This window comes from Narcine bancroftii, chromosome 1, assembly GCF_036971445.1.
Source record: "Narcine bancroftii isolate sNarBan1 chromosome 1, sNarBan1.hap1, whole genome shotgun sequence".
NCBI lineage: Eukaryota > Metazoa > Chordata > Chondrichthyes > Torpediniformes > Narcinidae > Narcine > Narcine bancroftii.
Window position 1 is genome coordinate 332,558,305 of NC_091469.1, and position 27,064 is coordinate 332,585,368.

Sequence of the window (27,064 nt, forward strand, 5' to 3'; positions counted from 1 at the left end):
TAGCTGTTCCTGAACCTGATGGTGCGAGTCTTATGGCACCTATTCCTCTTTCCTGATGGTAGCAGCAAGAACAGAGCATGTGTTGGGTGGTGGGATCCTTCATGATTGCTGCTGCTCTTCAACGGCAGTGTTCCCTGTAGACTTTCTCAATGATGGAGAAGATTTTCCGTGATGTCCTGGGCAAGGACCACTACTTTTTTCAGGGGCTCTTCACTTGGGGGTATTGGTGTTCCCATACAAGTCCGTGATGCAGCCGTTCAGCACATTTTCCACTACATAACTATAGAAATTTGCCAGGGTTTAATGTCATGTCAAGCCTCTGAAAACTCCTGAGGAAGTAGAGGCGCTGGCGTGTTTTCTTCACAATGCCATTAGTGTGTTGGGTTCAGGAAAGATGTCCCAAGAACTTAAATGTGCTCACCCTCTCCACCTCTGATCTCCCCCAATGATCACTGGATTGTACACATCTGGTTTTCCCTTCCTAAAGTCAAAAGTCAGCTCCTTGGTTTTGGTGACATTGATTACGAGGTTGTTGGTGGTGCAACATTCAGCCAGGGTTTTAATCTTCCTCTTGTATGCTGCCTCATCGCCCTTCTTATACAACCCACTACTGTGGTATCATCAACAAATTTGTAGATGATGTTGCTCTCATACCGAGCCACACAGTTGTAGGTGTAAGTGAGTAGAGCAGGAGGCTAAGAACAGAGCCCTGTAGTGCTCTGGTACTGATGGAGATCGTGGAGGAGATGTTCTTAACAATCCTCATTGATTGTGGTCTGGAAGTTAGGAAATCAAGAAACTAATTATAGTGTGGAATGTTATGTCCAAGGTCTTGGAGTTTTACTGGTCAATTCTGAGAGGATGATGGTGTTAAATGCTGAACTGTAGTCGATAAAGAGCATCCTGATGTCTTTGCTGTCCTAGTGTTCCAGGCTTTGTGTAGAGCCAGTGAGATGGCATCTGCTATAGACCTTTTTCTGTGATTGATGAATTGGAACGGATCCATGTTGCTGCTCAGACAGGAGATGATATGCTTCAACACCAGCCTTTCAAAACACTTAATCACTGTTGATGTACCGTAAATATTTGTGTATAATGCGTTTCATGTATAATTCAACACCCCCCCATTTTTGAGGGGAAAAAGGGGGAAAATTTTACCCCCATGTATAAAATGACCCCCCCTCCCCTCACCCGCCTGAGTCGCTCTGGTGTCTCTTCTCCCTCGCCCGCCCGATTTGCGATGCCGTCTCTCTCCACCCTCGCCTGCCCAATTCATGCTGGTGTCTCACTCCCCCCTTGCCTGCCCGATTCGCACTGTCATCTCTCCCCCCGACCCTCTAGTCGCGCTGCCGTCTCTCCCCCTACCCCCTCTAGTCACACTGCCGTCTCTCCCCTCCCCGTCCCCTTTAGTCGCACTGCCGTCTCTCCCCGTGCCCCTCTAGTCGCGCTGCCGTCTCTCCCCCACCCCCTCTAGTCGCGCTGCCGTCTCTCACCCCGCCCCCTCTAGTCGCACTGCCGTCTCTCACCCCGCCCCCTCTAGTCGCGCTGCCGTCTCTCCCCCACCCCCTCTAGTCGCGCTGCCGTCTCTCACCCCGCCCCCTCTAGTCGCGCTGCCGTCTCTCCCCGTGCCCTCTCTTGTCGCGCTGCCGTCTCTCCCCACCGCCCCCTCTAGTCACGCTGCCGTCTCTCCCCCGCCTCTCTAGCCGCGCTGCCGTCTCTCCCCCTGCCCCCTCTAATCGCGCTGCCGTCTCTCCCCCCGCCCCCTCTAGTCGCGCTGACGTCTCTCCCCCACCCCCTCTAGTCGCGATGCCGTCTCTCACCCCGCCCCCTCTAGTCGCGCTGCCCTCTCTCCCCGTGCCCCCTCTAGTCGCGCTGCCGTCTCTCCCCACCGCCCCCTCTAGTCACGCTGCCATCTCTCCCCCGCCCCCTCTAGTCGCGCTGCCGTCTCTCCCCGCCCCCTCTATTCGCGCTGCGGCTCTCCGCCCGCCCCCTCTAGTCGCGCTGCCGTCTCTCCCCGCCCCCTCTATTCGCGCTGCGGCTCTCCGCCCACCCCCTCTAGTCGCGCTGGTGTCTCTCCCCCCCGCCCCCTCTAGTCGCGCTGGTGTCTCTCCCCCGCCCCCTCTAGTCGCGCTGCCGTCTCTCCCCCGCCCCCTCCAGTCGCGCTGCCGTCTCTCTCCCCGCCCCCTCTAGTCGCGCTGCCGTCTCTCCCCGCCCCCTCTAGTCGCGCTGCCGTCTCTCCCCCTCCCCCTCTAGTCGCGCAGCCGTCTCTCCCCCGCCCCCTCCAGTCGCGCTGCCGTCTCTCTCCCCGCCCCCTCTAGTCGCGCTGCCGTCTCTCCCCCGCCCCCTCTAGTCGCGCTGCCGTCTCTCCCCCGCCCCCTCTAGTCGCGCTGCCGTCTCTCCCCCCCGCCCCCTCTAGTCGCGCTGCCGTCTCTCCCCCGGCCCCCTCTAGTCGCGCTGCCGTCTCTCCCCCCGCCCCCTCTAGTCGCGCTGCCGTCTCTCCCCGTGCCCCCTCTAGTCGCGCTGCCGTCTCTCCCCACCGACCCCTCTAGTCACGCTGCCATCTCTCCCCCGCCCCCTCTAGTCGCGCTGCCGTCTCTCCCCCACCCCCTCTATTCGCGCTGACGTCTCTCACCCATCCCCTCTAGTCGCGCTGCCGTCTCTCACCCCGCCCCCTATAGTCGCGCTGCCGTCTCTCCCCGTGCCCCCTCTAGTCGCACTGCCGTCTCTCCCCGTGCCCCTCTAGTCGCGCTGCCGTCTCTCCCTCACCCCCTATAGTCGCGCTGCCGTCTCTCCCCACCGACCCCTCTAGTCGCGCTGCCGTCTCTCCCCGTGCCCCTCTAGTCGCGCTGCCGTCTCTCCCCGTGCCCCTCTAGTCGTGCTGCCGTCTCTCCCTCACCCCCTCTAGTCGCGCTGCCGTCTCTCCCCCCCGCCCCCTCTAGTCGCGCTGCCGTCAATGTAGTCAGCTGCTGATAATCTTACTTATTGTTAAACCTGGCAGAAAAAAAATTTAAAATTATAACCCCATGTATAAGGTGGACCCTCCACCCCCCCACTTTAAGCTCAAATCTCGGTACTAAATTTTTCATATTATACTCAGATATTTATAGTAAGTGTCACTGGTCATAGTCATGAAGGCAGGTTACTACTCTTCTTGAGCACCGATATGATGGATGCCTGTTTAAAACAGGTGGGTACATGCCCTGCCAGAGTGAGATGTTGAAGATATTCATGAATATGTTGGCAAGTTGGTCAGCACAGATTTCTAATACCAAGCCAGGTACTCCATCACACTGGATACTTTCCTTGGATTCACTCTCCTGAAGGTAGCCCACACGTCATCCTGAGTTACTCAGAGGAAAGGATCATCAGAAGACATGGAAGTGTGCATGTCCTTCTTGTTGTGATTGAATTGGGCATGGAAGGCACTGAGTTCATCTGTGAGAGAAGCTTTTCCCTCTCCTATGCACCGGATTTGAGTTTGTAGCAGGGCATGTCATTTAGACCCTGCCACAGCTGTAGGGTATCCTTTGTTGTTTCCATTTTCATCTAGAAATTCCACTTCAGCAGGGAGATGGCTTTTCATAGGTCATACCTGCTCCTTCTGTACTGATCTGGATCTCCGGACTTAAATACCTGTGATCTGGCTCTCAGCAAGTTCCAAATTTCATTGTTCATCCAGGGCTTCTGGTGGGGGAAATCCCTGAATGATTTGATGAGAACAAACTCATCCACAGCTGTTTTGATAAAGTCTGTAACGTCCCTGGTGTAATCATTCAGATCCTCAGCTGAGTCCTTGAACACCACCCAATCTGCTGAATCGAGGAAGTCTGCAACTGTTCTTCACCCTCGTGCAACCACCTTTGAGCTGCTCTGATGACCGTAGCCTCTCTTTTTAGGCTCTATCTGTTTGAAGACAGAACATGGCAACAATGACAAATATAAGCATTTTTGTCAGTGAATTGTATACTTTTTGCTTGATCAGACAGATAAGTAAAGGATCACACATTAGAACTGCAGCAGCCCTTCAGCCACAGTGTTGTGCCAACCTAATAACATAATCGATCCACTGCCTAGAATTTCCCTGCTGCATAACCCTTGATTTTTTTCTCTCTTCCATTTACCTATCTCATAATCTCTTCAAAGATCCTGTTGTATCTGCTTTCACCACCATTGCTGTCTTCACTCTCTGTGCGAAGAACTTACATCCCACCTGTTCTTATTCCCAAGCACCTTAAAACTATGCCCCTTCATATTAGCCACTTGACCCATGCGGAATAGGTTCAGGCCATCAATAAGATCAATGTACATCTTGTACTCCTCTATCAGATCACCCTTTCATCTTCCATCACACCAAGGAGAAAAAAGCAAATTTACTCAACCTATCCTCATAAAGCAATAATGCACCCTCTCTATAGCATTCACTTCTTTCCTGCAATGAGGTGACCAGAACTGAACACACTATTCTAAGTCATGTCTAAACAGGTCTTGAATATACCTCAGAGCTTTTGAACGTGATCCTACAGTTAATCAAGGCCAACACTCCATACGCCTTCCTAGCAACACTGTCAACATGTGCAGCAGCTTTGAGTGTCCTATGGACCCAGATCCCAAGATCTCTCACTTCATCCACACTCCTCCCTCCAACCTTCAAATTTGACCCACTGAAATAAACCACTTTTCTGGATTAAACTCCACTTTTCACCCCATCCTATCAATGTCCTTTTGTAAACTCTGGCAATCTTCCACACTACTCACAACAGCACTGATGTCATCCACAAACTTACTAACTCACCCTTCCTCTTCTTCATCCAAATTATGTTTAAAAAATCACAAAGAGGAAGGGTCCCATAATAGATCCTCACAGAAAACCACTGGTCATCGACCTCCATGTAGAATACAAACCATCTACAACCACCCTCTGCCTTCTGTGGATAAGCCAATTCTGTATCCACAAAGCAAAGCCTCCTTGGACTCCAGGCCTCCTTAGTTTCCGAATGAGCCTTGCATGGGGAAACTTATCAAATGTCTTAATGAAATCCATGTACACTGCATCTACTGCTCTACTTAATCAATATGCTTTGTTAATCCTCAAAGAATTCAGTCAGGCTCGTAAAACATGTCTTTCCCCGATGAAGCCATGTTGACAACCTCTAATCAGATTATGGCTCTCTAAATGCCTATAAATCCTGTCTCTCAGGATCTTCTCCACCAGCTTGCCCACACTGAAGCAAGACTCACTGCTCTATAACTTCCTGAGTTATCTCTTCCTTTCTTGAACAACATTTGCAACCCTCCAATCCTCTGGTACTTCTCCTATCCCCCAGTGACAATGCAAAGATCATCGCCATTTGCTCAGCAATCTTCTTTGCCTCCCACAGTGGCCTTGGGTAAATCTCGTCTAGTCCTGATGACTTATTTAACCATGCTTTTCAAAAGCTCCAACACATCCTCTTTCTCAATGTCAACATACTTAAATATTTCAGTTTGCTTTAAGTCATCCTCACAATCGCCGAGGACCTGTTCTCTGGTGAATACTGAAGCAAAGTACCTGTATTCATTCATTAAGGACCTCTGCTACCTCCTCCAACTCTATGCAGACATTTCCACTTAACACCGCTGATGGGTCCTAACCTCTCAACTCATCCTCTTGTTTCACACACTTGTAGAATATCTTGAGATTTTCATTAATTTTGGTCCCCAAAGCCTTCTCATGGCTCCTTCTAGCTTTCCTGAGGCCTTTCTTACAATCCTATTTCTCTGGCTCTCCATCCATTCCTATCTTCCTAAACCTGACATAAATATTAGAAAAAAATAAAGAGACTCCACTCGTGAAGTTCACGTGTTAAATTGTAAAGATTGGGCACGAACGGGCTTCAGGCAGTTTACTGAACCACACTTGAATGTTGACCCAGTCTCTGGAGTTGATCATCATTCTGCAGGCAGGGAGGACTCCCGAGTCTGGGAACATGCTATGATCCTGCCTCCAAGTTACTTTTATTTTGAAAGACTTCTTCCTGAAAATTTAAGGTGGCCAATAGCTTTGTACCAAAGCTATGATTTCAAAATTATTATTTTCCATTTCCTGTATAATTTTGTTATTTAGGAATGAAAAAAAATGCCTCAGGGGCAAAGTCATCTGACTGCTGTTGTTTTCTCCCATACTAACTTGGAGAATTTATTTTTTTCCAATCGGGGTAGTTTGCTTCAGAAATAATTTTGATATAATTTCATTGGAAAACATGGAGGTGAATTCACCTCCTTGAGCCCGTTTATTCATCCAGTTTGTGAATGGGTAAATTATTTCTCAATTCCTTGGAACACCCACGCACATTCTGTTAACTTCCTATTTGTTAAATTGACTGAAGCTCAATAACTTTACTTGAGGGGGTGGGAGAGAAAGAGTTCTAGATATTCACTGAGATATTCACAAAGATTTAGCATACTAAGCTAAAGAGCATGGTCTCATTGCTGAACTAGCAGAGTTCTGGACCACTGACCAGTTAAAATTCCACCGTGGCACATGGGAGTGTAAAGTCAGGCAGTTACGTTTCATTCCTCTGGAGATCTTCCCTCCATTGCTTTGTCACTGTGCACAGACTGTGTTGCCCTTCTAAAGATTCACAAATAGGGTGGTCCTGTAGGACTCATCTCTTCAACCTGTTCTTAGCCTGGAGAACCTTTTTCCTTGTGGATGACCACAGTGTACACACTTACACATACAATACACATCACATAATTATCACAAATATACATAAATCTATAATTTAAAATAAATATGTAATTTTTAAAAAGTGTATAAATATTTTGGGATGATTTACTCGGTTACAGGATACCGTTCATCAATCTCACAGCCTGTGGGCAGAAGCTACTTCCCATCCTTGCATTCCTGGGTGTGTGCTGGATGGTGGTGGTCCTCAATAATTCTTTATGTCCTATTTAAGCAACACTCCTGGAAAATGTTGGTGGGAATGTACCTTCACTAAAGGATTTCCGTTGATTCAAAAGGCTGATTCTCAAGGACAATAAATGGTGGCTTGCCAGTGACACCCGGATAATCAAAAATGTATCACAGTATTCATACACCTCTGATGGCCTGCACTGATTGACAATTTCCAGTTTTGTGGTGTCTACCAACTCATTTTCATCATGAGTCTCCCATCACTGCACATTCTTGTCCCACAACAGCATGGCTGACAGGCCCTTTGCTCCTTTCTTGATTCCAGCCCCACAAAGTTCAAGTTCATTACAATATCATCTGCTTGTACATATATCACCAGTTGAACCACTGTTTCTCTCAACAGGGTGCACACACTTACACACACAATACACAGTGCATAACAATCACTTAAATATATATTTAAATATAGAACATAAAATAGATATATATAAATTATTTGGAATAATTTACTTGTTCCTTTATAAGAGACCCAAGGTTACAGGTTACTGTCCATTAATCTCACAGCCTGCAGGAAGAACCTATTTCCCAGTCTGGCAGTCCTGATTTGATGCTCCTGTACCTCCTCCCTGATGGTAGTAGGTCAAAGATACTGTGTCCTTAGTAATGCTTTGATTCGTATTTAAGCAATGCTCCTGGTGAATGTCGTCATTACAGAAAGGGAGACCCCTGTGATCTTTTCAGCCATTTGCCTTACAGTCAGATGCTTTGGAGCTTCCATCCCACACAATGATGCAGCTGGACAAGACACTCTCAGTTGTGATCCTGTGAAATGTTGTCAAGATGAGGACCAATTTGCCCTCCTCAAGGTCTTTAGCTGCTGCTGAACCTTCCTGACTAAGGAGGAAGTGTTGTGGATCCAGGATAGATCCTCTCCATCACCATTCTCCTCCCACTCAAAGAACTTGTCATGTTGAAAACTTCTCAACTCTTCACTTCCCCCAATCCCAAGGGAACCTCGTGGATCCATGTTACACCTCTGTGGAATGGTTCAGTTCCGCCCAGACTCTTCCCTTGCCTCTTTCTGTGATGACTGCTTTGGCGTTCGTGTTTGTATTCATACCAAACTTGTCCATCACATTGGTTGTCAATTTCCATCCTGCTCTGACTTTATATAATCTGAATTTTTCCTTTCTTGATTTCTCTATTTCCATCTGCAGATGGACATAGAACTTTACTGCTATCATGATTACACATCCTTCCACCCTACCTTTTGTAAAAACTCTATTCCATTCTTCCTAGGTTCTCCTGCTCCAATGTATCTGTTCTAGTTATGATAGGTTCTGCATCAGTGTCTCTGATATTTCTTTCTTGAACTTTAACTGTCCTTGCTGTCTATCACTCTTGACAGAGCTCTCTATCATACTTGTTCTATTTTCACAATAATCTCTCACTCCTCCTACTTCTCACTGCATTTCGTTCTCCGATGTAGAGGAGGCTGCATCGGAAACACCAGATGCAGTAAATGACCCCTACAGATTCACAAGTGAAATATTGCTCTGTTACGACTGTATGGGGCCCCAAAATGGTGGTGAGGGAGGCAATGTCAATGCAACTATAGCCTTCTCTACATCAGGGAGATTGGATGCAGACTGGGAGCTCGTTTCATTGAGCACCTTCACTCTTTCTGCTGCCACAGTGAGGACTTTCCACTGGCCAAGCATTTCATTTCCACGCAACTTTGCCATACTGACATGTCTGTACTGCCACATGTACTGCCACATCGAGGCTACCTGAAAATTGGAGGAGCACCTTATAGTCTGTCTTGGTAATCTCCAACCAGATGGTATCAATATCAACCTCCCATTTCCGTTAACCTTCCATGGCCTCTCTCTCTGTCCCTTATCCTTCTGTCTCCTTTCGTCCAACTCCCACCCCTTCCCTTCCCTTTATGATCAGAGGGCCTCCTCCCCTCTTCCCCTAATGCTTCTTAACTTCTTTCTCTTCTACCTGTATCCACCTATTTAATACCTCTTACCTGTTAACCTGTGCTCATCCCCCTTCCTTTATTAGCCGAAGCATTAGTTTACGGGGAAAAGGCGGGCATTGGGAAAATTGATCAGCTCATGATTAAATGGTGGGGCAGATTTGATGGATTGAATAGCCTATTTCTGTTCATATGTCTTATGGTCTATCTCCACCTTTTTATTCAGGAGTGTGGCTGATTTAAGGCACTCCTGATAAAAGACCCAGTCCTGAAACTTCCTATAAATACTGCATGATCTGCTTAGTTTATCCAGGACTTGTGTACTGCATTGCACCACAGCATCTGTAGACTTTCTTGTCACATAGCAAATCATTTCTACTTATTTCATTATAATGTCCTGTATTTTGGTTCTCAAGATCTGGTTTCTATGCTGGAAAATGTCAAACACTGATTGGTTGCCTGCTTTACAGAACATCTCTGTTGCATCCATCAGGTTGCTCTGATCTTCCTGTCTCTTGTCAGTTTAATTCTCCATCCCATTCCCACTCTCATTTCTATCTGCCTTTAGCTCAACTACCTGCATCTCAATCATCTTCAATTCCTCTGAAACTCAATACATGCTCCATGATCTCTGCCTCGTTCACATGTAGTTTCATTGAAACCCAACATCAGCTCAAGGCTCAGCATCTGTCAACTTCCCACTAGGTACGTTACTACTACTGTTCAAAATCAATATTAAATTCAAAACATGTCCGACCAGTTCTGATTAAAGTTAATCACATCAGAACATGAACTCAGTTTTTTTCCCTGCACAAGGGCAACCTTACCTGTTAGCTATTTCCTGTTCTACCCTTAATTTCATATTTATACCAACAGTTCTGAGAGTTCCAGCATTGTTTTACTCTTTCCCCCCCTCCCCCACTCGTTGTCTCTCACATGCCCCCCCTGTGTATCAGACCATCAACGATAAAGAAGCCTTCGTCACCTCTCAGTGTACATACTCAACATATATTTGTCTGCCTATCTTCTACCCACCACGGGCATTCCCTTTCTTCTCCCTATTTTTCCACTTTTCCACAACTGAAAGCATGCTTGTTTTCTATTGTTTTCCTCCTTTGACAGTGGATCATTTGCTCTCCACAGGTACTGGCCGACCTGTTGAGTGTTTCCAGCATCTAGTCATTCTGCACTTTATTTTGTACAAATACTTCCCTTTTCTAAATTTTGGAATTCAAAATCTTGCATTTTTAAAAAATTTTCAATGCCTGTTAGACTGAAAAACTGAAACCTGAAATTCTCTTTTCTTCTCTTTGGCTTGGCTTCGCGGACAAAGATTTATGGAAGGGTAATGTCCACGTCAGCTGCAGGCTTGTTTGCGGCTGACAAGTCTGATGCGGGACAGGCAGACACGGATGCAGTGGTTGCAAGGGGTTGGGTGTTGGGTTTTTCCTCCTTTGTCTTTTGTCAGTGAGGTGGGCTCTGCGGTCTTCTTCAAAGGAGGTTGCTGCCCGCCGAACTGTGAGGCACCAAGATGCACGGTTTGAGGTGATATCAGCCCACTGGCGGTGGTCAATGTGGCAGGAACCAAGAGATTTCTTTAGGCAGTCCTTGTACCTCTTCTTTGGTGCACCTCTGTCTCGGTGGCCAGTCGAGAGCTCGCCATATATCACGATCTTGGGAAGGCGATGGTCCTCCATTCTGGAGTCGTGACCTACCCAGCGCAGTTGGATCTTCAGCAGCGTGGATTCGATGCTGTCGGCCTCTGCCATCTCGAGTACTTCGATGTTGGTGATGAAGTCGCTCCAATGAATGTTGAGGATGGAGCGGAAACAACACTGGTGGAAGCGTTCTAGGAGCCGTAGGTGATGCCGGTAGAGGACCCATGATTCGGAGTCGAACAGGAGTGTGGGTATGACAACGGCTCTATATACGCAAATCTTTATGAGGTTTTTCAGTTGGTTGCTTTTCCATACTCTTTTGTGTAGTCTTCCAAAGGCGCTATTTGCCTTGGCGAGTCTGTTGTCTATCTCGTTGTCGATCCTTGCATCCGATGAAATGCTGCAGCCGAGATAGGTAAACTGGTTGACCGTTTTGAGTTTTGTATGCCCAATGGAGATGTGGGGGGGCTGGTAGTCATGGTGGGGAGCTGGCTGATGGAGGATCTCAGTTTTCTTCAGGCTGACCTCCAGGCCAAACATTTTGGCAGTTTCCGCAAAACAGGACGTTAAGCGCTGAAGAGCTGGCTCTGAATGGGCAACTAAAGCGGCATTGTCTGCAAAGAGTAGTTCACGGACAAGTTGCTCTTGTGTCTTGGTGTGAGCTTGCAGGCGCCTCAGATTGAAGAGACTGCCATCCGTTCGGTACTGGATGTAAACAGCATCTTCATTGTTGAGGTCTTTCATGGCTTGTTTCAGCATCATGCTGAAGAAGATTGAAAAGAGGGTTGGTGTGAAAACGCAGCCTTGCTTCACGCCATTGCTAATGGAGAAAGGTTCAGAGAGCTCATTGCTGTATCTGACTCAACCTTGTTGGTTTTTGTGCAGTTGGATAACCATGTTGAGGAACTTTGGGGGGCATCCGAGGCGCTCTAGTATTTGCCAAAGCCCTTTCCTACTCACGGTGTCTAAACACATATTAATTTTTAATTTAATAAATGGATCTGGGTGTTACTGGCATGGCCAATATTTTTTAACTATCTTAGTCAATATCTTAGATATTCCCGCATGGTGTGTTGCCTCCCAGGTGCCAGGGAATGAGATATCTCAAATCAGGTCTAGTGTATTCTGAGAGGAGAGGGTGAGCAGCCTGATGTCTTGGTACATGTGGTTACCAATGACATAGATTAAAAAAAGACAAGGTCTTGAAGAGGGATTACAGTGAGTTAGGATGGAAGCTAAGGGGAGTGATCTCTGGATTGCTACCTGTTCCAAGTGCAAGTGGGGGAAAAATGGAAGGATCAGACGGATGAATGTGTGGCTGATGGACTGGTGCAGAAGGCAGGGTTTCAGATTCTTAGACCATTGGGATCTCTTCTCGGGGAGGCATGATATCGACAAGAAGAACCCAAAAGGGGGAAATATCCTGACGGGCAGTTTTAATAGAGCTGTTGGGTATGGTTTAAACTAATTTGGTGGGGGGGATGGGAACCTGAGTGATAGGGCAATGGATAGGAAAGAGAAAAAAGGAAAAGTTCAGATAGGCAGTGAAATTAAAAGGGCAGAAGGAGCAGAAAGGGATCGAAGAGTGTGGCCAAGTGCATCAGGTAACAAGGTGAGTAGTGTGGGGAATAACAGATTAAAGGTATTATGCATGAACGCATGGAGTATAAGAAATAAAATGGATGAGCTTGAGCCTCAGCTGCAAATTGGAGGGTGTGATGTTATAGAGATAATGGAGACATGGCTGCAGGAGGGCCAGGATTGGGAAATTAACATTCCAGCGTATATATCCTATCGAAAGGACAGACAGGTGAGTAGAGGGAGTGGGGTGGCTCTGTTAGTGAGGAATGATTTTCATTCCCTTCAAAGAAATGACATAAAAGCAGGTGGAGTAGAGTCTGTTTGGATAGAGTTGAGAAATAGTAAGGACAAGAGGACCATAATGGGACTCATGTACAGCCCCCCAAAGAGTAGCTTGGAAAAAGGAGGCAGAATAAATCAGGTGTTAAGATTGGCATGTCAGAATGCTAATGATACAGTTGTTTTGGGGGATTTCAACATCAGGTAGACTGGGAAAATCTAGCTGGTGCGGGACTACAAGAAAGTGAGTTTATAGAATGTGTCCAGGATACATTCTTAGAGCAGCTCATGATGGACCCCACCAGGAGGAAGACAATTCAGGATTTGGTGTTGTGTAACGATGCAAATTTGATAAGGGACTTTGAAGTAGGGGAGCAGTTAGGTAATAGTGACCATAAATATGGCAAGTTTTAATTTGCAATTTGAAAGGGAGAAGGAAAGAAAGTTGGAAGTATCAGTATTACAGTTGAATACAGGGGATTATACAGCCATGAGGGAGGAGCTCGCCAAAATACAATGGAAAGATACCCTGGCTGGGAGAACAGTGGAACAAAAATGGCAGATATTTCTGGGCATTTTTCAGAAGGTACAGGACCAGTTCATTCCAAAAAGGAAGAAAGGCTCAAAGATGAGCAAAGGGAAACCGTGGCTGACAAAGGAAGTCAAGAACAGTATCAAGACCCAGGAGAGGAAGTATAATATAGCAAAGAGGAGTGGGAAGCTAGAGGATTGGGAAACCTTTGAAGAGCAACAGCAGATAACTAAGTTATACAAGAGGGAAAAATGAGGTACAAGGGTAAACTAGCCAGTAATAATAAAAGGGGATAGTAAAAGGTTCTTTAGGTAGTAAAGAGGAAAAAATTAGTTAGAACCAAAATTGGGGCCTTAAAAACAGAAACAGGCGAAATTATTATGGGAAGCAAGGAAATTTCTGATGAGTTTAACAGATACTTTGCATCTGTCTTCACCAGGGAAGATACAGGTAAAGGTCAGATGGGGGTAGAGTATTGAAGGAATTGATAGAAATTCCAATGGTAATGGAGGTCTTGAGTAAATTGAAAGGACTGAAGGCTGATAAGCCCCCAGGGCCTGAAGGACTGCATTGTAGGGGGCTTAGGGTGGTTGCTCTTGAAATTGTGGACGCATTGGTTGACATTTTCCAATGTTCTATAGATTCAGGAGAGGTGCCTGTGGATTGGAGGGTGGCTAATGTTGTGCCACTTTTTAAGAAGGGAGAAAGAGAGAAAACGGGCAATTACAGACTGGATAGCCTGATGTCAATAGTGGGGAAGATAGGGTAGGGTGCTGACATAGATAGAAAATTGTTTGACAGACAGGAAACAAAGAGTTGGGATTAACGGGTCACTTTCAGGATAGCAGGATTTGACAAGTGGGGTCCCGCAGGGCTAGTTGCTGGGTCCTCAGAAGGTTATCATATATATTAATGATTTAGATAAGGAGATTATAAATAACATTAGCAAATTTGTAGATGACACGAAACTGGCTGGCAGTGTGAAATGTGAGGAAGATGTCAGGAAAAAGCAAGGGGACTTGGACAGTTAGGTGAGTGATCCTTCCTGGTGGCAGGACCAGGAAGGCAAATTATTATTTAAATGGAATCAAGTTAGGGAGTGGGGAAGTGCAATGTGATCCAGGTGTACTTATACATCAGTCACTAAAAGCTACCATGTAGGTTCAACAACCTGTGAAAAAGGCAAAAGCCATGTTGGCCTTCATAAAAACGGGAATAGAATATAGGAGTAAAGATGTCCTTCTGCAGTTGTACAGGGCCCTGGTGAGTCCATACCTGGAGTATTGTGTCCAGTTCTGGTCTCCTAATTTAAGGAAGGATATTCTCATTATTGAGGGAGTGCAACGTAGATTCACAAGGTTAGTTCCTGGGATGGTGGGATTGATGTATGCTGAAAGATTGGATAAACTGGGATTGTATACATTGAAATTTAGAAGGATGTGGGGAGATATGATTGAGGAATATAAGATTATTAAGGGATTGGACACAATAGAAACTGATTCCATGTTCCTGATGTTGGGGGAGACTAGGACTAGAGATCATCGTTTAAAAATACAGGGAAGGCCCTTTAGGACAGAGATGAGAATTTTTTTTTACCCAGAGTTGTTGGTCTGTGAAATGCTTTGCCGCAGAAGGTGGTAGAGATGGGTTCTCTGGATAAGTTCAAGAGGGAGTTAGATAAGGTTCTTGTGGATGGGGAATTAAGGGTTATGAGGCGAAGGCAGGGACAGGGTACTGATAGTGGAAAATCATCCATGATCTAAATGAATGGCTCTGCTGTCTCGATGGGCCAAATGGCCTACTCCAGCACTTATTGTCTATCTCCATTTACTCCTTTGTCTTATTTGTCCCCCAAGCTCTACTTTGAAAACTATAAACCCACCACTCTCCCTTCCCACCTCATTTCAAGGAAGAGTCACTGACCTGATTGTTGAATGGTTTATCTTTCTTCAAATGCCTCTTGACTGGCTAAGTTCTTCCAACTTTTCTGATCCTTATCAGCTTCAGTTTCATTTCTCCTCCTACATTTCTAACCCATTCTGATTTTTCCATGATATTGGGAGAGGGGAGATGATAAGATTTAATATTGTTTGGGAAGATTGTCTCATTGAGTTGTTAGATAGGGTGTTCTGGGATTTGGGCTCAGTGACAGAGCAGCAAGTCCAATACAGGCTGGTGTATCACATGGATGAGAAGTTGGTGCTTGGAATGTACCCATGAATGTGACTTGGGAGATGCAGTTGAAGGAGGCTTGGAAAGTTCTTGCAGTGCATCTTCCATTTTGGAGACAATATTCACTGCAGCAACAGTGGATGAAGTGAACTGCCAAAAATATTGGCAGGCCTGTTCTGACCGTTTCTTAAGTGTTGCTGGTGGAGCTATGGCCTTTCAAACAATGGAGAGTATTCCATTGCACTCCTGACATGGAGATAGAAGAAAGGCTTTGGAGGAAGGTTTCAGGAGATGAGAGGGAGCTGAGGAATATGCAACCATTGGGAATAAAAAAATGCAGATGATGGCCGTCAAAAAATGCCAGAAGCAGACACCATCTATGACAAGGGAAAAGGTCAGCATTTCAGGTCTAAGACCCTTTGTCACAGTTAGATTTCAGTAAGAGAGAAGGTAAAGGAGGGATGTGCGTTAGATAGGGAATGTCAGTGATAGGGAGAGCACAAATGGCTTAATGTGGGCAGCTAGCAGCACGTTCAGTCTTTGGTCTGTGTATTGGTCAGGGTGAGCCATCTGCTCAAGAAAAAGTGAGCCAGCATGATATAAAATCAGAAAATGGAATATACTGGATAAACTCAGTAGGTCGAGGATCATGTGTACGGAGAAACAGTTTCAGATTCATCAGACCTGGGAGTCGTAGAGCCATACAACATGGAACATGCCCTTCTACCCAGCTCATCTATACTGATCACAATGGTATTCTAGCCTAATCCCATTTGCCTGCATTTGGGCTCCTATCCATCAATCTGTCCAAATGCCTTTTGAATGTTGTTACAGTATTGTGTCTGCTTCTACAGGTTCCTCTGGCAGTTTGTTCCACCCTCTGAGTGAAAACATTTCCTATCATGTCCCTCCCAATTCTTTCTCCACTCATCTTAAATCAACAGTCTATCATCTACCCTGAGATAAAGACTGTGAGCATTCACTCTATCCATCCCCTCATGATTTTGTAAACTTCTATATGATCACTGATTATCCTCCTACACTTCAGGGAATAAAGACCCAGCCTATCCATCTTCTCCCTATAACTCAAACCTCCATTGTTGGCATCATCCCAGTGAATATCCTTTGTACCTTTGCCAAGTTATTGATGTCTTTCTCATAACTGCACAACCAAAACTGTACAATGTACTCCATGTGTAGTCTCACCAACATTGAACCATGAGGTTCCAAGTTTTTGTTAAAATATGGAACACTTCATGAATTTGCGTGTCATTCTTGCGCAGGGGCCATGCTAATCTTTGTTGTATCGTTCCAGTTTTAGTATATGTGCTGCCGAAGCGAGCACAGGTTCTAAGTTTTGCATTCTATACCCTGCCAAACAAAAGCCAGTATGCCAAACTCCTTCACTACCTTATCCACCTGTACCCTTTAGTCTCTCTGCTCTACAACACTCTCCAAGGCTCCACATTCACTGACTAAATCCTTGCTCTGACTCAGAGTTAAATTCCATTTGCCACTCGTTGGCTCACCTTCCCAACTGATCTAGATGGTGTTGAAAAATCAGGTTTCTTTCCTCACTGTCCTCTGCACCACCAATTTATTAATCGTTAACTAAATTGGCACTCAAATTGACAATATAGATGGCAAACATCAGTGGACCCAGATCTGAGCCTTACAGCACCTCACTGGACTGCAATCAGAAAAATATCCCTCCACCACTTTCCCCTGCCTCCTTTCACTAAGCTGGGTTTGAATCCAGTGATCAGCTCACCTTGGATCCCATGTGATTTAACCTTCCAGACTAACCTGCTACATGGGACCTTGATAAATTCCATATGTACAATGTCCACTGCTCTGCCCTCATCAACGCTCTTGATCACCTTATCAAAACACGCTGTCAGATTCCTGCGACACTATGCCATACATAAATCCATGCTGACTCCTCCAATCAGTCCTCGACTAACCAAATGCCCTACCCTTACAATCCCTCTAGCATTGTTCCAACCACTCATGTGAGACTCACTGGCCTGTAGTTGCCTTGCTTGTCCTTGCTGCCCTTTTAAAATAATGGCACAACATCAGTGGCCCCCCCCCACCCAATGCCAATGTGGATGAAAATATCTCAGTGAAGGCCTCACAATTTCTTCCCCAATTTCCAACTTCATCAGGCCCTGAGGATCTATCCATTTTAATGCACCCCACTGATGCTCAGATTTCCACTGGGGATTTCTCCACTTTAATGCACTCCAATGCTGCTCAAACCTCTGGCAATGTCCAATTTAATACATTCCAGTACTGCTGAGATCTCCTCTGGGGATTTCTCCAGTTTAATATATTCCAATGCTCCTAAGATCTTTCCCCGGTAGTTCTAATATGGTTCAGCTCATCCAATTCCTTGGCTATCATGATCTCCTCCACAGTAGTGACTGTTGAGAAATATTCATTTAATTCATGGAATCTGCCAAGCAGGAAATCTCTTAGGTGACCAGGTGTAGTGACCCTGCCACCTGGCCCATTTCACTATTGCTTTAGCCTCCCAAAGTGAGCTGAACAAGCTGTCAATCACTTTGGGAGGGGCATCTGTTTCCCACCCTCCCCTTGACTGAGAAGCGTCAGTGGTGGGGAGCATGTTTCTGTTCATGCTCAAAAGACATGGTTCTGGGGTGCTTTATCTCTGCTCTTGTGAGCAGTACCTGGCAGAAGTAGTTGATTGACAAATGCCAGTCAAAGGGAGAGAGAGGCATGAGGGGGGGAAAAAAAAACTATCAGGTAGAGGAAGAAGGGTGGTACGGGGTGGGGTTGGAGACTGGTGAAGGGGAGATAAAGGTTACTGGGGCTAGGTGGTCAGCGGAGAAGGTGGAAGAGTAGAACTATATAACCATAGAACACTACAGTACAGAAAACAGCCCTGAGACACTTCTAATCTGCTCCAAATCTTTTATTCTGCCAAGTCCCACTGACCTGCACCCAGTCCATATACCTTTCCCATCCATGAATCTGTCAGAATTGTTCTTAAATGTTGAAATTGAGTCCACATGCACCACTTCACCTGGCAGATCATTCCACACTCTCTGTGTAGAGATTTCCCCTCATGTACCCCCTAAACTTCTCCCCTTTCACCCTTAACCCATGTCCTCTGGTTTGTATCTCACCTAAGTTCAATGGAAAAAGCCCACTTGCATTTACTCTTATCTATGTCCATCATAATTTTGTCAGATTCAGAATCAAATTTTATTGTCATTATTGAAATTCAGTGTTTTGTGTCTGCATCATTAGTGCAAATATTCATATAATCACTTGTACAACAATAAATTTAAAAATAAACCCAAATAATGGTGCACGAAAAGTAAGGCGGTGTCTTTGGTTCATTGATCATTCAGGAATCTGATGGCAGTGGGGAAGAAACTGTCCTTGTGCCGCAGAGTGCTCATCTTTAGGCTCCTGTACCTTTTCCCTGATGGTAGTAGAGTGAAGAGGGCATGGCCTGGGTGGTGGGGGTTGGCCTGGGTGGTGGGGGTCCTTGAAGATAGAGGCTGCTTTATTAAGATACCACCTCTTGTAGATGCCCTCGATGGAGTGAAAGCTGGTGCCTGTGATGTTACAGGCTTAGTTAACAACCCTCTGGAGTTTTATCTTGTCCTTAGAGTTCGCACCTCCATGCCAGACAGTGATGCAACCAGCCAGAAAATGGTCTCCATGGTACACCTGTAAAAGTTTTTGTGAGTCTTCGGTAACATATCTGATCTCTTTTTTTAATATAATTTTTCATTTTTCACACTGTGAACCATATCAACCAAAATATGTACAAACATTTCTCATTAAATTTAAACAGTGGCATTTTCTCCCTTTTATCCCCTTTCCCTCCCTCCCCTCTTCCCATCTCCCTCTAAAACCCATAAATATTCAACAAATACAATACAGTAAAACCATAAAACAATATCTTCACACAAAGGAAAATAAACAAGAAAAACGCGTCATCTATTTGTTACACACTGAATCTAGTCGTCTTGTCTTATCATTTTCATTTTAGGTGGTGGAGGTCCTCGGCAAGCCTTCTGTTTTCCCAAATTTGTTCAAAAAATGTGACTTTATTTTTTAAATTATATGTTATTTTTTCCAATGGAATACATTTATTCATTTCCATGTACCATTGCTGTATTCTCATGGTCTCTTCCATTTTCCAAGTTGACATTATACATTTTATTGCTACTGCTAGGGCTATCATAATGAATTTTTTTGCACTTTATCCAATTTGAGGCCTAATTCTTTACTTCTTATGTTACTTAAAAGAAAGATCTCTGGATTTTTTGGTATGTTATTTTTTGTAATTTTATTTAATATCTGATATAGTTCTTCCCAAAACATTTTCACTTTCATGCATGCCCAAAGTGCATGTACCGTTATTCCCATTTCCTTCTTACAGTGAAAACACCTATTCAATAATGTTGAATCCCATTCTTTTAATTTTTGAAGAGTGATATATACCCTGTGTAACCAATTATAGTGTATCATGCATAACCTTGTGTTTATTGTATTCTTCATAGTTCCAGAACATAACTTTTCCCATACTTCATTTTTTATCTTTATGTTTAAATCCTTTTCCCACTTCTGCTTAGGTTTATAGTTTATTTCATCATTTTCCTTATCTTGCAGCTTAATGTACATATTCATTATAAATCTTTTAATTATCATTGTGTCTGTAATCACATATTCAAAGCTGCTTCCTTCAGGTAATCTCAATCTGTTTCCCAATTTATCCTTTAAATAAGCTTTCAATTGATGATATGCAAACATTGTCCCATGAATTATTCCATATTTGTACTTCAACTGTTCAAATGTTAATAAATTATTTCCCAAAAAACAATTTTCTATTCTTTTGATTCCTTTTCTCTCCCATTCTCTAAAGGAAAGATTATCTATTGTAAAAGAGATTAGTGGATTTTGCATCAATAATAGTTTTGATATTTGGTAATTCGATTTTTTCCTTTCTAAGTGGATCTACTTCCATGTATTATGTAAATGATGGTGAGCTTTTATATTGCACAAACTTTTCATCTCACTTATAAAGTATATGTTCCGGTACCTTCTCCCCTATTTTATCCAGTTCTATTATAGTCCAGTCTGGTTTTTCCCTCGTCTGATAAAAATCTGATAAATACCTTAATTGTGCGGCTCTATAATAATTTCTAAAATTTGCTAACTGCAAACCACCTTGGTTATACGTCTCTGTTAATTTATCTAACGCTACCCTCGGTTTCCTCCCTTTCCACAAAAATTTCTGTTAAGGGAATTGGTAACGTTTGAAATAAGTATTTTATCCTTGGGAACACGTTCATTTTTAATGCAGTTTACCCTCCCTATCAACGTTAGCAGTAATTCTTTCCAATGTTCTAAGTCTTCCTGCAATTTCTTTATTAGTGGCTGATAATTTAGTTTGTACAAGTGGCTTAAGTTATTATCTAACCTGATCCCTAGGTATCTGATTGCTTGTGCTTGCCATTTAAATGGTGATTCTTTTTTAAATTCTGTATAATCCACGTTACTCATTGGCATTGTTTCATTTTTATTTGCATTGATCTTGTACCCCGATATTTCTCCATATTCCTTCAATTTCTTATGTAAATCTTTTATTGATATCTCTGGTTCTGTTAGGTATACTATGATGTCATTTGCAAATAAGCTGATTTTAGACTCCTTCTCCTTTATTTTTATCCCTTTTATTTTATTTTCTATTCTTAACAGTTCTGCCAAAGGTTCTATTGCTAAGGCGAATAGTGAACATCCCTGTCTAATTGACCTACTTAATTTAGTGACTCGATACATATCCATTTACTGTTACCTTTGCCAATGGTCCATTATACAATCCTTTAATCCAATTTATATATCTTTCTGGTAGATTGAACTTCTGTAATACTTTAAATAAGTAATTCCAGTCGACTGTGTCAAAGGCTTTTTCTGCGTCTCGAGCAACAGCCACTGTTGGTTTCTTATTTCCTTGAACTGCTTAAATTAGATTAATAAGTTTGCAGACATTATCTGCTGTTCGTCGTTTCTTGATAAATCCAGTTTGATCTTGTTTTACTATTTTAGGTACACAATCGGCCAATCTGTTTGCTAATAATTTCGCTATTATCTTATAATCTGAGTTAAGTAGAGATATTGGTCTATAGGATGCTGGTGTTAATGGATCCTTCCCTGTCTTTGGTATTACTGTAATTATTGCTGTCTTACATGAATCTGGCAAGTTTTATGTTTCTTCTACCTGATTTATTACTTCCAGCAGAGGAGGAATTAATAACTCTTTAAATGTTTCATAAAATTCTATTGGAAATCCATCCTCTCCTGGTGTTTTATTGTTCTGCAGCTTTTTAAATATATCTTGTACTTCCTCTATTTCAAATGGTTTTATTAGTTTGTTTTGTTCCTCTTCTTGCAATTTCGTCAGTTCAATTTTAGGTAAACATTCCTCTAATTTTATCATCTTTCCCCTCATTTTCAGTTCGGTATAATTGTTCATAAAATTCCTTAAAGTTTTCATTAATCTCTGTTGGGTTATATGTAATTTGTTTGTTCTTTTTCCTTGATGCTAATACAGTTCTTTTAGCTTGTTCTGTTTTAAGTTGCCAGGCTAATATTTTATGTGTTTTTTCTCCCAGTTCATAATGCTTTTGCTTTATTTTCGTTATGTTCTTCTCCACCTTGTACGTTTGTAATGTTTCATTTATTTTTTTTGTCCGCCAATTCTCTCTTTTTTGTTATATCATCCCTTTTTACTAGTTACTTTTCTGTACTTACTATCTCCCTTTCCAACTGCTCTATTTCCCGAAGGTAGTCCTTTTTCATCTTAGTTACATAACTTATTATCTGCCCTCTAATGAAGGCTTTCATTGTGTCCCATAATATAAATTTGTCTTTCACTGATTCTGTGTTTATTTCAAAATATGTTTTAATTTGGCATTCAATAAACTCCCTAAATTCCTGCCTTTTAAGTAGCATGGAATTTAACTTCTATATGTTCTTGGTGGGATGTTGTCCAGTTCTATTGCTAATAATAGGGGTGAATGATCTGATAGTAGTCTAGCTTTATACTCAGTTTTCCTAACTCTCCCTTGAAAAATGGGCCAACCACAAAAACATATCAATCCTTTTTTTTTGTAATTCTTCATTTATCACACTATGAACCATATCAACCAATATATGTACAGATGCATTTCTAAATATTCAGTGACATTTTCTTTTTTTTTTCCCCATCCCTGACTTCTCACCCCCCTCCAATAAAACAATTTCTTTATACAAAAGGAATACAAACAAAAAAGACGCATCATCTACTTATTCACATTAAATCTGATCGTGTTTATCTTCTTATCATTTTAGGTGGTGGTGGTCTGAGGCCTGCTCTTTCTATTATGTTCCATATATGGTTCCCCGGTTTTTTCAAACATTGTAATTTTGTCTTTTAAATTATATGTGATTTTTTTTTCCAATGGGATACACTTAAACTTGGTTATATATTCCATTAATGTTTATAGTCATATAGTCCAATGTGGCCACCTTATATCTTTATTTTCACTTCTTTTCCGCCTCTTCACCACCTCCATCCCTTTTTTCCATTACTGTTTTTTAAGTTTTCCTTTTTAATCTCAATATATGACAACGCACTTAAGACATGAAATACTCCAACAATCTCCACAAGCAATAACCCTTTAACCCCAAATGAACCTCCCCTCCTTGGATTGCCCCTTGTCCCTTGACAGCAACCACAACTCCCTTTTCCATTCAGTTTGCCAACTTACTCACAAGCATCAACTGATTTTGCAGTGACCATTATTCTCCCACCCCCATCCCCACCCAGAGAACACTATTTTCATATACTTATAACAAAGCTCTCCCTTTTTTTCCCTTCTTCCCCTTCTCTTATCCATCTTTAAATCTTTATATATACATTATCTTTACTATATATTTTTATATATTTTCTTGCCGGTCTTCCTTCTTGTCACTCCTCCTCCTCTGCAAATGTTCAGCAAATTCTTGGGCTTTCTTTGGGTCCGAAAACAGTCTATTCCGTTCCCCAGGAATGAATATTTTGAGTACTGCTGGATGTCTTAATATAAAGTTATAACCTTTGTTCCATAAGATTGTTTTCACCGTCTTGAATTCCTTCCTCTTCTTTAAAAGTTCGAAGTTTATGTCCGGGTAAAAAAATATTTTTTGTCCCTTATATTCCAGCAGCTTATTTTCTTCTCTAGCCTTCTTTCTTGCTTGCTCCAGTATGTTTTCTCTTGTTGTATATCTTAGAAATTTTACCAATATGGATCTCGGTTTTTGATGTGGTGGCGGTTTCGATTTCTATTTCTTCATGTGAATCTGTCATTCCCAGTACCTTTGCGATCCATTCTTTTATAAATTCCTTCATATCTGACCCTTCTTTGTCTTCTTTCAGGCCCACTATTTTTATGTTGTTTCACCTACTGTAGTTTTCCAACATGTCAATTTTTTGTGACAATAAATCTTGTGTCTCTTTAATTTTTTTTCAGCTCTCTTCCAACTTCCCTCTTAAATCATTTATCTCCATTTCTACAGCAGCTTCTCATTCTTCCACCTTTTCTACTCTTTTCCCTATTTCAGTCATGACAACTCTAAGTTTTGCATTCTGTCTTCAGCTCTTTTCATTTTTCTTTTGATTGAACTAAATTCTAACGATAGCCATTCTTTTAATGGCCTCATTTGTTCTTCGAAAAAGGCTTTATCTAAACTTTGTCCTTCTATTTTACCTTCTTCGTTCCTTTGAAATTCTTGGTCTTCTTCCTCCTCTTCTTCTGCGTCTATATCTATGTCTGTGTCATCTTCTTCTCTCCTTTGTATCTGTGTATCTTCATCCTTCTCTGGTGAGCTGCTCCTGTAACCTTGCTGGGCCTCCAGCTGCTGTGTCTCCTGCTACTGGGCCTCCTGCTGCAGGTTGACCCGTTGGTGGGCCTCCCGCTGCAGGTTGACCCGCTGCTGGGCCTGCTGCCGCAGTTCATCCCCCTGCCAGTCACCCCATTGCCGCTCACTCTCTTCCAGCCCTTCATTCTCTTTCTCACCACTCTTCTTCTTTCTTGCTTACGTCTCGCAGCCGAACACCCCGATACTGGGCGTCTCTCAGTTGGGCGCTCCTCAGCTGGCTGCTCCTCAGCTGAGTCCCCCTCCCGCCGGCATTAACCTTTCCTTTTACTTGCGCACTGTGCATGCGCGAAGAGTTGTGCACCTCTTCTTGGCTCTGAGAGCCATTTTTGAAGTCTGCCGGTTGGGAGGACACCGCTCTTCTGGGGACTCACCAACACCGGAGATTGGCCGCTCCTCTCCACAGTGGGTCTCTGCTCCGACGTGCAGGTAAGGCCTTCTTCTTTCTTCTCCAGTGATTTTCCTTCTTCCCTTTTCTCTGTTATTCTTACTTTTGCTCTTTTGGGGGCCATCTTCTGTCTCTTCTCCATAACTTTATCTTTCTCTTCCTGTATTTTATGTTTATTGAGCTCTGTTTTTTCACATTTTTTTCTTTTCTCTGGAGAGGGCTGGTTCCAAACATATCAATCCTTGAGTATGTTTTGTGCCTACTCAAATAATATGAATATTCCTTCTCTCTTGGGTGTTGCCTCCTCCATATATCTATGTTTCATTTCCTGCATTGATTTAACCATAAATTTGGCTACTATTATTTTTGCTTGTCTTTTGTCCAGGTTTATCCAACATTGTATCCAAATTAAGGTTAAAATTCCCTACTATCAATATATTTCCTTGTGCGTCTGCAATCTTCAAAAGAATATCCTGCATAAACTTTTGATCTTGCTCGTTAGGTGCATATATATTGAGCAAATTCCAAAATTCTGATTATATCTGACACTTTATCATTACATACCTCCCTGCTGGTTCTATTATTTCCTCCTCTATTTTGATTGGTACATTTCTGTTAACTAATATGGCTACACCTCTAGCTTTTGAATTATAGGATGCTGCCACTACTTGTCCAACCCAGTCTCTCTTTAATTTGTTATGTTCCACTTCAGTTAAGTGCGTTTCCTGCACAAATGCTATATCTATTTTTTCCTTCTTCAATAAATTTAGTAGCCTCTTCCTCTTAATTTGGTTATGTATTCCATTAATGTTTATAGTCATATAGTTCAACTTAGCCATCTTATATCTTGCTTACACCTCTTTTCCACCTCCTTGCCATCTCCATCCCCCTTTTACCCATTTTCATCTCTTAGTTTTCCATTATGAAACTCAATGTACGACAACACATTTAAAACATACAATACCCAAACAGTTCCCACACCCAATAATACCATAACCCCCAAATGCACCCCCCCCCTCTCTGAGTTGCCCCTTATCCCTTGCCAGGCAACCACAACTGCCCTTTCCATTTGGATTGTGATCTTGCTCGCAAGCATCAACTGATTTTGCAGTGACGGTTATTCCCACTCACCCCCAGCCCTCCCCAGAAAACACTTTTTTTACCCATATAACAAAGCTCTCTTTTTTTCCCCCTTCCTTCCTTCCCTTCTCTTTTCCCTCTTTAGTTCTTTACATATATTGTTTTTACATCTTTATATATATATACTTTATCACCATTCTTCATTCTTGTTACATCTCTTCATCACTTCTTCTGTCCTGCAAACTTTCTGCAAATTCTTGTGCTTCCTCCGGATTCAAGAACAGTCTGTTTTACTCCCCGGGTATAAATATTTTAAGCACGGCTGGATGTCTTAACATGAATTTTTAGCCTTTTTTCCATAAAATAATTTTTGCTGTATTAAACTCCTTCGTCCTCTTTAAGAGTTCAAACCTAATGTATGAGCCATATGTATGAGTTGCTTTTTTCAAGGTGTATTGCATCTGCTGTGGAGCAATTGTGATGATAGGGGAATTACAGTGGGTGCAGTGTATACCTCTATCAAATCTCCCATCTTCTTTGCTCCTAATCTGGAAGTGGTGGGGAAGAGGTGAAGGACAGTGGGACCAGATGGAACTGTGGAGGGGATTTGGCGGGGGCAGGTGTGGAATCATCTTGGTAACATGTGGGTGGAGGATTGGGTGAGGAGTGGGAAAGGAGACAAAATAGGGTGGGGGAGGAGAAAACAACAGAAATAATTCAGAAGAGAGAGGGGACTTGTACATAAACGTTAACATTCATTCTTCATACCATTGGGCTGTCGACTGCCCGGCAGAATGTACCTGTTTGCTTAATTTTCAAATTGCTTTATGTTAAATTTGTGTTTGTTTGCAGAGTCACATTAAATCTATTGATTCTGGAGAAACAAATTTAGAAAATGCAGTGGGTATGTACATCATTTTAAATTTGAAAGGGACATTATTTTTGTTTTTCTTTATTCTTTCAAGTTGCTATTTAGCTCTGGTGGGTGGGCATGAATGTTAGAATCAGAATAAATGAACATGTTGGAAACTACCATTACAGTAACCTCTCACTACTGTATGAAGTGGAACACTTTGTGACATTACACTTGTTGCTCTTTGCCACGCAACTTCAGAAGATGGCAACTGTGTCTTTTATTGGTTCTCAACTGACCAATAAATTCATGGTGTTAAATGGAAGTCCTGTCTGCTTTCCCAAGTTGGACAGAGAGGATGTTTAAAGAGAAAAACTATCACCCATCATTACTCAAATAAATTGTCCGGTCATTAATTTGTCGCAGTGGGATCTTGCTGCATGCGAACTAGCTGCCACATTTCCATCTACTCTTCAATATGTATCACTGGTTTTAAAATGCTTTGGGGTAGCCTGGGGCAATGGAAGAACAGTATGAATGCAAGTCTTTCTAGTCCTTTGGTGTGTCTGGGAAGCTGGGATTGGTTGTCAATCTGAAAAAAAAATCACCAATCCATTCAAACGGCAAGTGAAATTCATGGACAGGAACCATCACTGTAACCAACTTGAAGTTTTTCCAAAATAAATGTTGCGGCAGATC

The 27,064-nt window shown here is 42.9% G+C and overlaps 1 protein-coding gene and 1 non-coding gene across 14 annotated transcripts in view; one reads left to right on the top strand and one right to left on the bottom strand.

Moving 5' to 3' along the window:
• Window positions 1-27,064, top strand: part of ulk4 (unc-51 like kinase 4) — a 655,266-nt gene that overhangs the window by 343,015 nt on the left and 285,187 nt on the right. For all 13 annotated transcript variants that reach the window (XR_011348088.1, XM_069908808.1, XM_069908860.1 and 10 more), the window contains one exon: window positions 26,365-26,416. Coding sequence is in view for 12 of the 13 variants with exons in the window: in XM_069908808.1 (XP_069764909.1) it covers window positions 26,365-26,416 (52 nt within the window). In the remaining variant the exon portion in view is untranslated. The remainder of the gene's footprint in view (window positions 1-26,364; window positions 26,417-27,064) is intronic.
• Window positions 16,343-16,449, bottom strand: LOC138752124 (U6 spliceosomal RNA). The gene has a single exon (XR_011350396.1). It is a non-coding gene; the product is annotated as a U6 spliceosomal RNA (small nuclear RNA).